The sequence below is a fragment of the Numida meleagris genome, chromosome 2 (genome assembly GCF_002078875.1).
Source record: "Numida meleagris isolate 19003 breed g44 Domestic line chromosome 2, NumMel1.0, whole genome shotgun sequence".
Classification (NCBI taxonomy): domain Eukaryota; kingdom Metazoa; phylum Chordata; class Aves; order Galliformes; family Numididae; genus Numida; species Numida meleagris.
Window position 1 is genome coordinate 15469645 of NC_034410.1, and position 17665 is coordinate 15487309.

The following is a 17665-nucleotide window of genomic DNA, read 5'->3' on the forward strand; positions in this document are numbered from 1 at the left end:
GCAGCAATAACATTTTAAGAAGAGCTGACAACATTTGTGCTGTTTGAGGATGTTAACAGCTCCAGTGAAGTCAGTCTGTGATCTGTAGGCAATTACAAGCTCATCCAAGCCAATGGGTGTTCAGCAATTTGCAGCCTCACTGAATAGGGAAATCAAATCTGTCTTTGTATTATGATCGCTGGAAACAAGGAGAAGTCAATGCCCAGGATGGTTTTTGATCAGACTTACCCTGGGACCCATTAAACACTTGTCTATATCTCAATGCTGTTGCAGATCAAATTAAATTATTTTACATTAAAAGGGCACTTGGAATCCAAAATAAAATATTTTATTGGAAATTACATGCTGTCCAAAAGAGAGTTATTTAAAACACTTTGGAAACAATTTTACTAAGCTGCCAAATGAATCTGCATCTGAAGACAGCAGTATAGATGCATCGCCATCCCACAGCAAGTGCTGTGAATGCACCAGCTCGCCCCTCTGCTGCCCCAGAGGGAACTCAAAGATCCGAGCACCTGTCTGTTCCCAGATGGAAAGTTGCGAGGCCCCTCCCAGACCCAATGGTCCTTCCTGGGCTCCCTGCCATTTACCCTCACTTCCATGGCTCCAAACGAGCTGCTGGACTTTGCTGACCTTGGAGGAAGGCAGACGGGGTTCTCCTCTCTCCACCTTGACTTGGAGACAACATCAGGGTGGCCCAGACCAGGGCAGTTTCAGTGCTGCAAACACAAGATGGACTCCGGTGGTCATGTGAGATATCATACAATTGTGCAGACAGATGAGGCTCTCTGCTCTTACTGTGATGTATTTCAAACTATTTTTCTGAAATGTGTTGACATTTCACTACTGTAGGTTTCTGTGGGACAACCAATAAAGCACACGGACTGACAGCAGTTGCTTTTGTGTGTACAAAACGCACAGCCAAGGGATGAGTAACAGTCCCTGGAAACAGCTTCTCCTCAGCCTGTTACTCACTGGAAAGGCAGGCTCAGCCATCCCCACATAGAAACCACCTGCTGTTACTGGTTTCTTGTCTGGTAGGACCACAGAAACAGGATTTTAGTTACAAAAAAAAAAAAAAAAGATATGCAAGACATTTTTTTTCCAAATAATAACAAGCCTTTTATGTTCCACACCTCTGCAACAACCAGAGGAGGTCCTGAACAGTAATAGCTGAGGTAAGAGAGTGCCAGGAATGATGTATGTAGGTAGCTCTGAAAGTAATGCCTCCTATTTATTTCCATGGAAACTACAGCGGATACAAAGAGCGTAATAACACTTTGATAGATTCTCAGCTACAAAGACCTATATTTCAACATGGTCACCACCATTAGCTATGTATTGTTGCAGTAATGAACAAGAGCCTGCATGCCATGCTCTTAAAAATCTGCACCAGCGGAGGTGACCCACTGTCACCACTGCTGAAACGCACCACTCACTGCCTCACTGTGCTCACACCCACTGTTTGGTCTTCATAAACATTCGGCAAGCATTGATGAATGTCACTGAGTGCATTTTTTTCCGCATGGAGGAATTCAGTGACACACCTTTGCTTCATCTGCACTTCCATGTCAGGTGCCATTTTGTCAGACTGCCCCTCTGCTGCCATCTGTCACATGACAACAACGATGTAATGGATGGGAAGGCTCAACCTCTGCTTCCATACCACCAACATCCACTTCTGACACTGTGGGCCAACATAATGAAATAGGAAGCATTACTTTCAGAACAGCCATCTTATTTATTTCAGACAAATACTTAAGTTCTTATACAGTACAAACTGATAATTGCTAATTGTCAATTGCTACTTCTGGGCAGCCCTTTGCAAGGACCTACAAAGCTCAGATTCACCCTTTCTCCTTCTCCTATAGGATGATCAGCTGGGCAGGGCCTCTGCACTGCACTGAATACCTCCTAACTGCGTTGTTCCTATTGTTTTAGCCATTTCATGCCACCATTTGCTGTTATTTGTAATATATATATAAATATTATAATTAATATTTATGTATATATATTATTATTTATTTTAACAAACATGAATATAATATAAAACTATAATATGGAGTAATATTAATAATATTATCTTTATATTATATATTTATTAATCAATATTTATATGTTAGTATTATTGTATTTATAATATGTATATAAATTCCTTGTCCTAGCCTGACAGGAGGCAGAATCTTGCAGGATAATGATGGGCTGAAGCAAATGGGATGAAGTTCAATAAGACCAAGTGCTGGGTCCTGCACTTGGTCACAGCAACCCTATGCAATGTTACAGGCTTGGGGCACAGTGGCTTGAAGCCTGTGCGGAGGAAAATGATGTGGGGGTGTTGGTCAATGCTCAGCTGAAGATGAGCTAGCAGTGTGCACAGGTGACCAAGGCCAATGGCATTCTGGATTGTATCAAAAATAGTGTAGTCAACAGGAGCAGGGAGGCAATCAGCTCCGGTGAGGCCACACCTCGAGTACTGTGATCAGTTTTGGGCCCCTCATTACAAGAAAGACATTGAGGCCCTGGACTGTGTCCAGAGAAGGGCAACAAAGCTGGGGAGGGTTCTGGAGCATAAGTCTTATGAGGAGTGGCTGAGGGAGCTGGGATTGTTCAGTCTGGAGGAGGCTCAAGGGAGACCTTATCTCTTGTATCTATACAACTGCCTGAAAGAAGGCTGTGGCGAGGTGGAGCTCGGCCTCTTCTCCCAGGCAACAGCGATAGGATGAGAAGAAACAGCCTTGAATTGCACCAGAGGAGTTTCAGGTTGGATATTAGAAAAAACTTCTCAGAAAGAGTGGTGAGGTACCAGAACAGGCTGCCCAGGGTGGCAGTGGAGTCACTGTCCCTAGAGGTGTTCAAGAGAAGGGTAGATGCAGCACTGAGGGACATGGTGCAGTGGCATGGTGAGGATGAGTTGATGGTTGGACTAGATGATAGAGGTTTTTCCAAAAATTCTATAACTGGGGCAGCAGTGCTTCCCTGATGCCTTTTGCCTTCTGCTGAGAAGCTGACGCTACCTCAAGGCAGCACGAGCGGGTCTGGGGCTTTTACTGCCGCTGGGGCAGGGACACGGTGACACGAGACAGAGCCCAGGCACCCAGGCAACGCCAACCCCGCCAGCCGCCATCTCCCCGCCGGGCGGCGCTGCTCCACGAGCAACCCCACCCCGCGCATGCGCACCGCGGGGCTCTCGGCGCCTACAGCTCCCGGCGTGCTCTGCAGAGCGGGTGGTTTTTTTTTTTTTTTTTTTTTTTTTTTTTTTTTTTTTTTCTTCCCTCGGAGGGGGAAGGATGGGTGGGGAAAGCGAGCGCTCACGAAAGCGAGGCGAGGAGGAATCCCACAATACCAGGCGGGTTGCGAGCCTGGCGCTGCCGCTGTCTCTTTAATGCAAGAGGAAGCGATGCGGAGGGGTGGAAAATGGCAGAGTTGCAGATGTTACTAGAGGAGGAAATCCCTTCTGGCAAGCGGGCTTTGCTCGAGAGCTACCAGAATCTCACTCGAGTCGCCGACTACTGCGAAAACAACTACATCCAGGTGAGGGGCGGCGGGCGCGGGGCCGCTCTGCGGGGCGGGGGACGCGGGGCCGGAGCCGGAGCCGCCTCAGGGGCACCGCCGCCGCTCTCCCGGGTTTGCCTTTTCTTTCAACTTTCCGTGCCGAACAGCCGGCTTCCCCCCCCACCCCGGCTCCGGAGGGGAAGGGAGGGGGTTTATTATTATGTCAGTCCGGCTCGGAGGAGGGTGTGTCTTTTTTTTTTTTTTTTTCTCTTCCTCCCCCTCTGTATGTATTCATTATGAGTCACATCCCGGAGACCTCCCTGGGCTGGGCGGGGGGGCGGGAGGGCCGGCGAGCCTCTCCGCGCGACCGGTCCGGAGCCGGCGCCTCGGGGGCTGCCCTCCCGGGGCGGCGGTTGGCGGCTGTTGGTGAGACGGCCTCTCGCCATCCGCAGCGCCGCGGCCGAGCCTGGCGGGGACCGCGCGGTGCCGTCCTCTGAGGGAATCGGCGGTGGCGGCGGCGCGTTCGGGCCGTGGGCCGCCGTCCCGGCGTGCCGCAGCGCGGGGCTGGTCGCCGAAACGGGCGGCGTGCGGGAGCGGGAAGCGCCCGTGTGCAGGCACTCGTGTGCGGGCGTGATGTGGTGTTTCAAAATGGCAATCCGTGCCTCTGGGAGGCTCCGTGATCCGACATCCTGTGGCAATCATCGCGGCCCGGTGCCTGCCGCTGCTGCTGCAGGAGGCTCCGAGGCTGCGGAGTGTCCCTAGCGCCCGGTGTGGGATTTTTCCCTGGATGGCCCGTGCTTTCTGCTCTTCTCCTAGGTCTGATGTACGGAAACTACTTCCAGTAGTGTGTGTGTGTTTGTTTTTTTTTTTTGTCAGGGTTTGCAGCACTCAACTCTCAATGTGACTCTGTATATGTAGCCATACCAATGTGGATGAGGAACCATCAGGAAATGCTCAAATCAAATCTTTTAGGAAAGAAAAATAATGAGGAAAGGCGAATAAATTTCTTCTTACTATAATCACTGCTTGTGCAGTGAACTTGTTGAACACAACAGTAGATTACTCGTGTATTAGAGGCCCTGGCGCAGCTGCCCAGAGAGCTGTGGGTGCCCTATCCCTAGAGGTGCTCGAGGCCAGGGTGGATGGGGCCCTGGGCAGCCTGAGCTGCTGGGTGGGAAGCAGCCCACAGCACGGGGTGTGACTGGGTGGTCTTTAAGGCCCCTTCCAACCAAAGCCATTCTGTGATTACCTGCGGTGAGTACTTAATACAGGTTATTCACATCTTTGGCATCTACTGTTGCCAGTGAGCTGTCTTACTTCTTGTAGTAATAGAATGGTGAATCTGAAAATAAAGCTTTAACAACTCAGTGTGAAATCTTTTTTTTTTTTTAAGTAAGTTTGATACTTGGGTTAAAACAGCACTAACAAGCCATATTTTAAGGCATTTTGTTATTTTTGGTATGTGAGGGAATATGAGTTAATGTGTATTTACTCTTCTGAGTTGTTTGCTCCTCCCAGAGAAAGCTGCTGATATAAATGCTTCTACAAGGCGAGGTTCATTTGGTTTTACTCATGGGAAATATGACAAATACACAAGTGTGGTAATTGCAGCGCAAGTTTTGACCTGTCTGCTGCTCCTGACTTTTTCTTTGTGTCAGAAAGTTAGAGACGCTTCAGTTACATTGCTTTTTCAGGGCCCTGGAACTTGTGTGTCTTTTTTTTTTATTTTAATGCAAACAAAAAATAAACCAATGCTTAAACTAGTTCCCCTCCATGCATTTGGGGTGGTGTGTTTTCATTTTATTTTTAAATCTGATAGCTCACTTTCACCTCAAGTACCAATGTAGGCTGCAGGGATTGCTGCAGCCTGGTCTGTCTGTGTACAGCTGTGTTTACCCCTTTGAAAGGAAGCTGACATTCTGAAGTTCCTAATGAGGACTTATGCAGAAGCTCTGAAAAACGTATGCCTGACTGTGTTGTGGATGTGTCATGCATTTACTCAACTCGGTAAAAATGACAAATGTATTGATAAAACTACATTTACTTTCTTAGAGTGGTAGGGGCGGACTTTTTAATCAGCACTCGGTGCCAAGCCATCTGCTCTCCAGTTGGAGTGCCGAGCAGATCGTGGTGGTGGGGCTGCTGGAGGATTAGGCAGTGTGACACAGGGTGCTGGGTTATGAGAATGGGGAGAGCGCGTGTGTGTGTGTTTGGGGTTGGAAAGGGATGGGAAGAAAGAGGAAGAGACTTAACGCAAAATACAAAGTGTTTGCATTTCATATAATGGAACAGCTAGCTACCAGTCAATGCATCAGGGAGCGTTTACTTAAATAATAGTAATAATAGGCCGGAACAAAGAACCTGGGTATTGAGTGTTAAAAGAGTTCAGAAGTGGATATGCATCATAGCTTAGCCCATACATGTAACTGTCTCACTCTGGTTAGCTTTGAATTTGGGCCATTTACTCTCTTTGGACAGAAAAGTCTCTGTGCTCCTTAGCAGGAAAACTGTTACTGTGTGCTACCCCATGTGCTGCTTTGTAGCATGGGGGTGGAATGGGTGTCTGATTGTCGAGTGTTGGTACTAACAACTGCTTATAACTGTAATACCGCTCAGTATTTATGTAAAATTCTTGGTGTTCTCACCTTCACACTCTTTATTCTACATTCTCATTAACAGGTAAGTCATGTCATTTCTCCCCACCCCAAGATACTGCTGTATTCAGATTGCATCTTTATTTTTTAGATTTGAAAACATGTGAATCATCTTTATCTCCATCGCTTAATGTGAAAATAATTCTGATGATGTTCAGTCATGCTGATTTGGTGAAGAGAAGCTCTCTCCGATGTTTGTATTGATCAAAAAAAAAAAAAAAAAAATGGGGGGATGGTGGGAGGAAGGGGAAAATATTCTTCACCTCAGTGGAATTTGCCTCCCTGATGGTGACTGTAGCTCTATGGGCAGAAGGGATCCTTTTAGTAAAGCGCTTAGGAAAAAGATGACAGATGACAGCATTTGGGGCTCTCAAGGTGAAAATCACTGTTCTTAGAAAAGTGGGAAGCAGTTTCTTGCTAGGGCAAATTGTGAAGAAATCAGAGTACCAGGCAGTAACGCAGTGTGTCCTCCAGACCATGTGTGTTCTGGTTATCTAGAAGTTTTACTTGATAGGAGGGGGAAAGAATTCAGAAGAAGCAAAGCAAATAGGTTCTTAGGAAAGATATGCAGTGTTCCAGTATGGTGGCAGTCCTTGGGAGCATGAGGAGAGGGGGACAGAAAAACAGAAAGGAAACCAAATGTAGAAGGAAATGTAGTCTTCCACTGAAGGAAGTTGTGATGTTATTAGTGGGGATTTTGGCTCTGACTGGAAGGAAAAAAGAAATAAGTACATTACTGTATTTAATTTGTAGCTAGATTTAAAATCTGTTACATTTCTGGTTAGAAGTTTTAGCGGCAAGCAGGTAGAAAATTAGATTCTTATTTTCTTTTGTCAGAGACTTAGACTATCTCTACAGATTTAGAAACAGGTTTGGAACCTTAGGCATTTAACTGGAAGTACAATTTTCCTCTATGTTTAACAAAATATACTTGAGACAAGTTGCATTTTTCTTGAAATTTTCGGAACACTTTCATTTCTGGCACCGTTCAGAATACTGGTATGACTCTGCAGTCCTAATGATGGAGATGCTTGTAAATAGGCATGCCTTTATAGTAATGTAGAGTGAGAGCAGGAATGGGGGGAGCGGTAGAACTGTCTGATAATGGAAGAGTAAGCTTTTTTTAGTTTTAATAGATACCATACAAAAATAAGTTGCAGTGCTTAATGTCTTATCCAGATCCTCTTGTCTGCAAATAAAATCTGAGACCACTGCTTCTAGGAAGTGTGGAACGCTGGAAGTTTATCTGAAAATCACTGGTGAGGAATGCCTGAGGTGCTGCATTATCAGTATCCTAACCAGTATGAATACTTCATCAGCACCAATACAGAAATACTGGATGGAGTTAAAGTACTTCTAATTATGATTCTCCAGCTGAAAATATTAGCTTCCAGAGAGAATATCCAGTTGCTTTCCAGGCTGAATTGAATTCTTTTCAGTTTTTAATGAACTTATTTTAAACAACTAGCTTATGAACTGTTAGAAATGATACAAAAAAAGCCCAACATCTCCAGTGTTACTTCCTTTTGAACAGCTTCAATTGGCTGGTGTAGCACAGAGGCCTTGTCTATAAAACACTCCTTACAGCTGCCCCTTACCCTTTAAATTGGTTATCTTGTGTACCCTTGTTTATGCATAGGCAGATACATAGTTTCCATCAGTCTCTTTACTTCTGATGCACTGGGAAGATCCATTTGTAATTCTTCATAAGCCCAAACACATTTTTAACGTGACTGTGAGAACTTCTAAATGTACTGCTTGTGTAAATACTGATCTTAATGGTCTCCAGTGAGTAGACTTAGCAGCTTTGGAAAATAAATTAAGTGAAAGACCCTTTAAGGAAATAAGTGCCGCGTTGCCTAAATGTGTACTTCTATGTTGTCATGTTATTTCCTTCTGTAGCTCCCACTGGTATGTGGAAACTGAGCGGTGAGTTCACGAGCTATTTTGGGTAAAACAGACAAAAGCAGAGAGATTCCAGTTTGGCTGCTATTGCAGGAAGTTGAAAGTCTCTTTTCAGTTGGTAGAAAAATGTGTGTGTCGTGGAGGGGAAATGTTGCATGCAAGAAGTTTCTCAAGCCCTGATGCGATCTTCCAGTATGCATTTAGGAATCCTTTCTGCTCAGTAGCTTGAATGTTCGCTTCCTGTACAGCAGGTAGGATATGTTGGAAAGGAAGTAACTTTTTCCATGGCGGTTCTTTTTCCTTAAACATTGTTGGCTGATCTGACACTTGATTTCATTGCCTTGAGTGTGGAACGTAGTGTAAGCTTCGTTCAGCACAAAGCAGTTCACTCGGAATGTCTACTTCAGGAAATGACCTGCTTTAAAAGGATAAACTTCTTAAATTGTCACTAATACAAATCTTTTACATGCCATGAGAACTTAGGTGCTTTTATGTTCATTGGTTAATTAGTTTGTATCAAGAGAGTAAATAAGCGTTGTTTTCTTATCTGGTTACAGTGCTAAATTTGGAACTTTTTACAGAAGAAGCAAATTAAGACAGTATGCCTTCTGTAACACCAAAATATAATTCAGTATTAGAGAGCTTGAGAGCAAAGAGATAATATATGGATGTGTCATCCACCATCCTTTGTAGATTTAAATTGTACTCTTTATATTAATTAAGAAAAGATGTTAGCTTGTACTTGAAACATTGTTCCTTTTAAGGTTGTTTTATGCTGACAGTAAACAGTTAGTTAAAGGCACTGGTTGCTCTGTAGGTGTTTGAGTTTTCTTCTTTAGCAATTTAGTTACAGGTTGGTGGCTTTGGTTTAGAACTCCTCTGTGCCAGCATGTTGTCTGTGTCTTGGAAAATAGAACTAAGCTTGAAAGCAGCAATTGGACAAGAGCAGAACTTCATTAAATTGCTAAGCAATTGGCCTGCTTGTACAGGAAATGGATCCTAAAGCAGCGGCTGCCTGTTTTGTGTCCAGAGAGATGGTTGGTAGGAGATTGGCTTTTCCAAATTTGAAATACTTCCATTATTTTTAGTATATTCAGTTTAAGAAGCCGGTAAGATGTCAGTTGCTCTTCCTGCTCTGTTTCCCTTCAGTATTTCAGCAGATGATGATGTTGGCACTGTGTTGCCTCAAGTCAGGTTGAGCGGAGTAGATTGGGTTAAGCTGTTACAGGTGCGTGCTGCACCTTGCACACGGAAGTGCTCTCTGCTCCCTTCCATTTGCTCGTGTATGGGAACGAAGAGGCTGCAGGTTGCTGTCATTGTGCATTAAGCGTGATCTGTGCTCTTCGTGCTGCGCTCACTGTGCCAAGCACGTAGAATTGTTGGAAGGAAGAAAATGTAAGAGGAGCAATCTTGTGATACTTCTGTGTGCCTTCAGATCTCTGGCAGCTTGTTGCAGTCAGTAACTCTCACGGTAAAGGGGGAATAGGTGGGCCTTTAAGATGGCTCATTAAGTGGAGCACACATGAGGAAGATAAGAGTACATGGGCAGGTTGTACACAAATAGGAAGCGTTGTATCTCTGAGGGCAAAGTTCCTTTTAGTATCTGTGCTCTGATCTAAGCCTAACAACAAAAAACAAACTGTGAAACAAAAAAAAAAGCAACTTCCCGATGTCTTTGTTTAGTATTTTAAACTGTCTTAATTTCACACAGAAGCATAAATGGAGTCATAGAGTTTATAACTGACTCGTGGAAGGTCATGTAGGGACGTTCTGTCAGATTTGGGAACAGAACTTGATTGTTTGGAGTTGCAGCACTGCGCACAAGGGTTTCCCTGCCTCCTTCCAATGGCCTCTGTTACGCTACAGCACGACTGTGCTTATTTCCAGTTACGTGGGGCAGTGTCCAGAGGGAGTGCAGTACGTTGCTTGGGAAAGCGTGCACCTGAAATTACTATTAAATTCATTAGTGGCAGTTCCTTTTTAAGGCATTTATATACTTGTTCTTATAGGAATGTTCGACAGCGATTTTCAGTCTCGTAAACTTGTGTGCAGTTACACAGTGCTCACAGTGCAGTCTGTCTCATTGCTGGTGGCTATTGCTGTCTTGGCAGGGGCTCTAGAAGATGTTGCTCTTCTTTTAGTGAAAGCAGTCTGTGTTTGACAGTTCTGGTGTCTGAAATCTTATTTATCTGCAGAACAGCAGGGTGGTAGTTACGCAGATTCTGTCCATACTGATGTAGCAAGACATTCTTGAGGGATAAGGAGGCATCTTGATCTGTCTGTGCCTATGCTTAGCCCTTAATTAGTAACTTGGAGTCAAAAGGGCCATCGTGTGGTTTTTATTTCTTGTTACCCAGTAGGAAGTGACTGGTGGGCCCTCAATTACTCAGTGCCCAGGCTTGTTTGTAATTACTGAGCAGGCTGACTGTGGAGTGCAGCTATCTTGTTCTCTTCAGCATTAGCAGTACTGTGAAGCTGTTCCTTCCCCCTTGCCTGCTCACCCCAAATCTGAGCACCTTGATGGAGATGGATGGGCTTGGTCACGAGAACCCTCTCTCTCCTCCACTCTGAAGTAAAGGGAAGTAACTGCTGAATTTGTGGTAGTAGACACAGCCTCAGCATGGTTCCTCCCTTTTCCTGATCTCGCTGGTGAGGCAGCAGCTGCAGACAGACTTTGTCTTGTGTGGATTGTGCAGACAGCCCTTTGCAGCACAAAACTTGCACTGAGGCCTCGGAGGCCGGAAGCAGTGTGCAGTGCAGAATTGGTCATGGTGTGCTTCTGTAAGCGAGGTGGCATCTGAAGTGCCTTTCCTCCCACTGCACGTGCAAATGCTTTATCTGCTTAGTGCCAGATGGTTTAAAAAAAAAAAAGCACGCTTCTTACAGGTGGGTTCTTTGAGCAGTCTGTTTATTACTGAAAGCAGAACTCTAAACTTCCCCTGGTGTTAGAGGGAACACTTTGTTTTTTTCTTGGGTTAATAAGAATTTAAGTGCCCTCTTTGCTTGATTCTATACCAGTGGTGTTACTCATTGCTTATGCAAGCTCTTAATGCTGTTAACCTGAGCGCTGCAGGAAGACTTTCTTGTAGAGAATAGATTTGTTACTAAGGTGCAGATATTTTAAAAGAGGGTGTGGAGAACTGTTTGCAAGAGAATTTCAACTTAGAAATGTGAGGGCTGCGTTTTAAGAGGTAGCAGTGTCTTACCTTAACAAGATCTTATGTGAAGATAGCAGATGTGTTTGTGACACACAGAGCCTTCCCTCCCTCTTCCTTCCTCCCTCTCCAAAAAGCTGCAACCAACCAACTACACACATTCTTCCTGCAGCAGAAGTTTAAGAGCAAGCGTGCCACTTCCTGTGCAAGGAGGTTCTGACAGCGTAGCGATGAACAGTTGAAGAACTCAGGGAGAAGAAACTTGGATTTGCTTTCCTAATTTTATCGTAACTTCTGAGACAGATAGTAACATCACCACTTTTTACTCCTGCTTTTCTTAAGAAAAGCGTGAAGGTTTCCTGGTACTTGGATAGATGCCGATTTGATATTTTTAGAATTGGACAAAATGTTCTTACAGGGTGGTCTTAAGGCTATTAATAGTTTGAAGAAAAAAATGATTTGTTTACTACTTGAATCATAACAATTCTTATGTATCATTGCAAGTAAAAAAAAGTGGTTCCAGATAATCCCAGGTATCTATGCAGATTGGGAGAACTCTTTGTGAGTAGCCCTGCTGAGAAGGACTTATGGATCCTGGTAGATGAAAAACTTAACATAAGCCAGCATTGTGTGCTTGCAGCCCAGAAGGCCAATGGTATGCTGGGTTCCATCAGTAGAGTGGTGACACTGGGGTGAAGGAGGTGGTTGGCACTCTTTACTCTGCCCTTTTGAGACCCTGGCTGGAATACTGTGTCCAGGTTTGGGGCCCTCAACACAGATGTCAAGATTTTGGAGAGGGTCCAGAGGATTGCCATGAAGATGATTAAAGGGCTGAAGGAGCTCTCCTATGAAGACAGGCTGAAGGAGCTGGACTTGTTCAGCCTGGAAAAGAGAAGGCTGCGGAGAGACCTCATTACAGCTTTCTGGTATTTAAAGGGAGATTATAAACATGAAGGAAATCAACTTTTTACACGAGTAGATAGTGATAAGACAAGGAGAAATGGTTTTAAACTAAAGGAAGGGAAGTTTAGACTAATGTCAGGTGGAAGTTTTTCACTGAGCGGTGAGGTGCTGGAACAGGCTGCCCAGAGAGGTTGTGGATGCCCCGTTCCTGGAGATGTTCAGGGTCAGGATGGATGGGGCCCAGTGCAGCCTGGTCTAGTATTTGATCTAGCAGTTTGCAACTCTGCCTGTGGCAGGGGGGGTTGGAACTTGATGATCCTTGATGTTCCTTCCAATCCAAGTGATTTTATGACTCTTTTGGCTACTTTTATGCCAATGTTTCATGTGAGAGTGCTTTTCCTAAGCTTTATTAGGCAAGTGCTTGGTTTTTTTTTTTTTTCCCCTCAGCTATTCTTTCACCAGATGCATATCTTAGCTTTTCTCCCCTGATCTCTCTGTTGTTCTGGGGGAGGGGAGTCAGCAAATCTACCAACCAGTACTTGTCCTGCAGCAGTCATTGTCAGTTGAGCATCTTACTTGGCTTTATTGTAGGAGGGGTATTGCAAATTAATACTTAAACTGTGGTTCCAGTGAAGCAATTCCGTGTTTACTGGAGCCTAAGATAAGAAAGTGCCTGGATAAAACAGACAAGAGAACAAGGTGTCCAGACAGTTGCATCAGACTCCTGCAATAATGTCTACGTAGTTGCAGATTGCCATGCCGTGGCTTGTCTTTTCACATTACTTCAGCAAATCCAGTTTTCACTAGTAACTTTTAGGGACATAATAGTGAGCAACATACATTCTATCTTTCCAGGTGCTTCTCCTAGGCCGTGATTATAATCTGAATTTGCTGATTTTTCTCTACTCATTGAAGTCTTGTTAGTTTGCAGGGCTTTTTGTAGGCCTGTTGCCTCACTCTTCTGCTGCTGAATGCTGTGGACTACATTTTTTTATTTTTTTCATTTTATTGTAATAAAATTTTATATTATTATAATGTTTTGCTGTCATCTTGGCTTCAGCCTCTGAAACAGATGGTTTCCTTTGGGCTTGCTCTCTACCTTGTTGACTTTCAATCTCTTCTCAGCTCTCATCTGAAAACCATTTCTACTATGCTTATTTCTTGTAATTAATCTCTCTATTATTTAATTGCATATTTTACTGCATTGCAGTTTAAATTATGCAGCTATTTTTCATAATGCCTTTCAGATAGCTTCCAGTGGCATGGGTTTGAATAGTAGCTCATCATGTAAAACTGTAGCTACTGAAGGCGTTTATATGTTTCTCTTTTGGATTTTCTTTAATGGCACAGAGTTGGGATTAAGGCCTTGATTGTGGAGTGGTCTATAACCACCTGGGAATGACGGGATGAATAGGGTACAGAGAAACAGAAGGCAGCTCAGGAGATGCTGTGTTCCCTGAGACTTAGATATATCTACTAGTAAACTTTTTAGGAGGCCTCTTGAATATTTGCTGCCAAGTCTTTCATTGATAAGAAATCTGTCTTGTTTAGGAAGCTGGTCCTTTTGTTAATGTGAGACCAAAGGATGGAAAAGGGTTGATAAAATCTTAGTTTGGAGGGCTTTGGATCTCTTAACAGTGAGGGGAAGGTGGTCATAACAGGAGAAATGGTGTTCTCTTAATGTACGCCACTGGATATGTACTGGCAAAGCAGAATTGGACCTAATCCTGAGGAGTTTTTATAGAAATGATTACAGCCTCCAGGGTTCCCCCGTGAGTCCTTGTGGCGAGCGGCTTGGATGATGCTTCAACCAAGGTCCAGGGAGCACCAGACTAACAAATAGACAGATGATGGATTAATGCACTTGTGTTGGCAAGACCCTTGGAGACCTGGCTGGAAATTGTTTGGCTTTTGATTTGCTGGCTGACTTACAGGACTTTGGAATCTCTGGGAGGAGCTATTGTTTCTGTGATGCAAACTCCTGGCCTTAGATGTATTAGATAAAATGTGTCTGGTTTGGAAGCACTTGGCTCTGAAAGGGCTCTCTTCAAATACTGTGGGTGTGTTTCCTGCTGCAGCATACAGTATGTTCTCGCAGCACTGAAATGATCTGGTTGCTGCAGTAATCCTAAGACTTGCTGGGAGTATTGCAAGTACATGCTGTCTTAAATGGCAACGGATTCTTTCTATCTAATTTCTAAGATGTCTTTAACTTTGTGTGCTGGAAAAAATTGTTATTGCCATAGAAGTAATTGAAGCCTGGGCTCATACAATGCTTCTTACTTTGTAAGAAGTCTTGTATTACTTGAATAGCGGCTGTGTCATTTCTAGATGTGTATTTCATTCCTCTTTGGCAATCTGTCCTTTAAACTGATGGAGAAGAATAACAGTCAATGGAAAGCTTTCTAGCACACAGTTCCTCTTTGGAAACCTATGCATGAACAAGAAGTGTAGAATAAGTTCCTGTCTATGCATATTGACCGTTCAGAGACTGAGGGGGATTTTTGTTGTAATTGTGAGAGGGTTGAAAACTGGGGAGGGTGGCCAAGTACATGTGTATGTGGTGTCTAAGAGCTGATCACAGTAAACTGTTGCTGTGTCTCTGAGAGAAGTTGCTGGTTTTGGTCCTGAATATGGAAGTGGGGGGAGTGGGGTGATTCAAGCATTTTGTAGAAAAGGCTCTAAGAGTTAATAAAGAATAATCTATGTTGAATAATAAATACCAAATGTAGGAATGATCTGAAGGGCTGCTGAAAAGCAAGTAAAGGGTCATGAGCACCTCTGCAAGCTTCTGGTAGGAGTAAAAGCAGAAGAGGAATTAGGGTGTGTATATAACCCCCGTTGTTGTGTGCCCATGTTCAGTCACTCTGTCTTGTGAATATGGTAGAAGGACAACATTAAAAGCAAATGCTGTTACTCATTGCTTGCTATCAACCTCAGACAGCTAGAGGGGTATCTTTACTTTTTTTTCCCCAGATTGCTGTAAGGGGTTACTGCAGCACCAGTGGGAGTGGGAGAGTATGAATTGAAGTAGGTACTTAGTGGCTGTATAACATTGTGCTAGGCCTGGGGGAAATGAGTGCGGGGAAGGCTGTGAGTCATACTTGTCAGCCTCATAAAGCAGGAGGCTTTTTAAAATTGGCCTTGGAGGGGAAGAGGTGTTTAATGGAGCAGTTATGAAGGAGTTATGCAAATAGAGAACATAAATAATGAGCAAAAGATACTCATTTAGTTCTTTACCTCCTTAGAAAATGAATAAATGCAACCCAACCACTGCAAAAGTTGAGAAAAACGCATAATCGTTAAGTGTAATGAGTACAAAAATGCAGCCGTTCACCCTGATAAGAAAATTCTCCTTTTGTGATTAGGAAAACAAATGTTTGTAGCTGTTGAACAGAAAAGTGTTTTTCGATTTCCTTTTAGAAAATGACAAATTTGGAGACTTAAAGTCAGCTTTTCTTATAGCACCTGGTTGGGAATAGAGGTAGTAAAAAAGATGAGCTTTGCTGTAGATGTATCAGAGCTTTGCGTTGGACATATCCTCAGTGCTTAGGTCTGTATACTTAAGTCTTTCCTCTTCCATCCTCTTGTATATGCAGGACTTCATTTGCATGTAAATACAGTAAATTTTTTGGTAAAATTGAGAGCACATCTATAGGGCATAACTTTTTTTGCTGTTGACGCAGCCGCTTCTTATTGTTTTACATTTATCAGTGTCAAACAGGATCATAGAATTGGAATATCCTGAATTGGAAGGGACCCACAAGGGTCATTGAGTTGGTCACCCTAACCATTTCCACACAGGACCACCTAAATTCCAAACCTGCTCTCTGAGAGTGTTGTCCACACTCATCTATGAGAAGTAATTCTTCGAAGAGAGGCTGAATGTAATGTGCTTGCAAGCGCTGTCAGATAAAAAGCGTGCAGTTAGGCCCAGACTGCACAGAAGCCTAAGCAATCTTAACAACTCTGTTATTTTTATCTGTTTACATGGCAAGTTCTTGTTTTAAAAAATAAAAAATAATCAGTTCTGATTGTGGTCCATTACTTTATTAGCATGAGATCACTGCTGAGCTTGTAGTAGACTGGAGAATAGTTGTTATTGAGTAGGGTCCTTTTTTTGTTGTTTTTTCTTTTCCCGAACTTCCAAAATGTAATGAATCTCTTGGTTTTAGGCCTGCTCCTCAATATCTCTTTACAAAAAGAGAAGCAGTCTCTTGGGAAGTGAAGGTAGGTGTTGGAATATATGAAGACATCTATAGGCCACAAAACCAAGTGAATCTTGATCAGGGGTAGAGATATAAATGTTATTTTCTATTTTTTTTTTAGACTGAAAAAGACTTAAATGAGCATGGAACACTATGAAGTATTCAAAGAGAATTTTACCCTGTAATGGTCATTGCTTTCTTGTTTTAAAAATATTGTGATGGTTGGGAACTGGTTTAACGGCAGCTGCCCATATTTTAGTTATGGAGGCTGTGTGTTAACAGTGACTCTTGAAAGTACCAATTCTCACTGAATTAGGAAGACTTTTCCAGACAGTATTTGAAGGTCTGACTATCCTTAGCTCTGCGTTTCACTGTATTGAGATTCTTCTTGGAGCTGACCTGGGCAAAGCGTAGCTGAGAGCTTGCTTGCTTTTCCTGCCAACTCTTCTGCAGATGCTGGTATTGAGTTTGCAGCTCTCTTTCAAACAGCACTTGGGGCTGCCCTGTTGTATGGGTTCAGAGTGTTGTTGACATAATCTGTGATACCTGAACTGAGTGAGGTGACGCTGTCATTTGATCCTTTATGCTAACTCTTGTTGTCCTAACCTTGCTTGCTCAGTGCTGTCTGGTGTGCTTCCAGGCCTGCCTGGAAGTGGGGAGGTCTGGAGAATGAGGATCTGGAAAGAAAAGGCAGTCTTGCAAGTTCTCTTGTAGAAGCTCATTGAGTTTTAGCATGTAGCTTGTCTTCGGGTATAGATCTAGCTTGTTTTTGGGTGTAGATAATATTCTAGGCTTATTCCTCTAGACTGTCAAAAACTAAATTAAAAATTTTGACTACCTGAGCACCCACCATTACTTGAAAGTAAACTAAAAGAGATAAATCACTGTTATTTTTAAAAGTGACTTTTCATACAGTATAAACTAAAGAAGTTTGCCCCAAAGCCAGTGCTGTGAGCTGGCTTCATGTTCTAAGGCTTGCATGACTTAAACCTGCCCAGCTCAGATTGGCAGCAGCACAGAACCGAACTGGTACAAACACTGTTATTATAAGCATGATGTTAAGGTAACTAATAAATGCTGCAGTGTCTCCCTCCTATTCCCCCCCCCCCCCCAAAAAAAAAAAAAAGCATCTGGAGTATCTGTAGTTTCCTGTGGGTCTCTGGCTTGCTGGTGAGCCTGCCCTTGCTAGATGAGCTAAAACTTGTGGGTAGATGCTGGCACTTAAGCAAAGTAAACAGCCATTTTAATTTCAAGCCCCATTACAACCAGAAAACAAAAGATCAATATTTGAGAGACAGTCTATAAGGAAACAAATGGAACATAAATTCTTTAATTCCCTATTATCTGT

At 43.4% G+C, this 17665-nt stretch overlaps 1 protein-coding gene across 12 annotated transcripts in view; it reads left to right on the forward strand.

Moving 5' to 3' along the window:
* ABI1 (abl interactor 1) overlaps window positions 3255-17665 on the forward strand; it is a 77621-nt gene continuing 63210 nt past the window's right edge. For 10 of the 12 annotated variants that reach the window (XM_021387185.1, XM_021387187.1, XM_021387192.1 and 7 more), the window contains exon 1: window positions 3279-3531. In XM_021387185.1, the coding sequence (XP_021242860.1) occupies window positions 3415-3531 (117 nt within the window). In that variant the 5' untranslated portion in view covers window positions 3279-3414. Of the gene's footprint in view, window positions 3532-17665 lie in introns of all 12 variants that reach the window. The other 2 variants (XM_021387190.1, XM_021387195.1) reach the window with 2 other exon arrangements.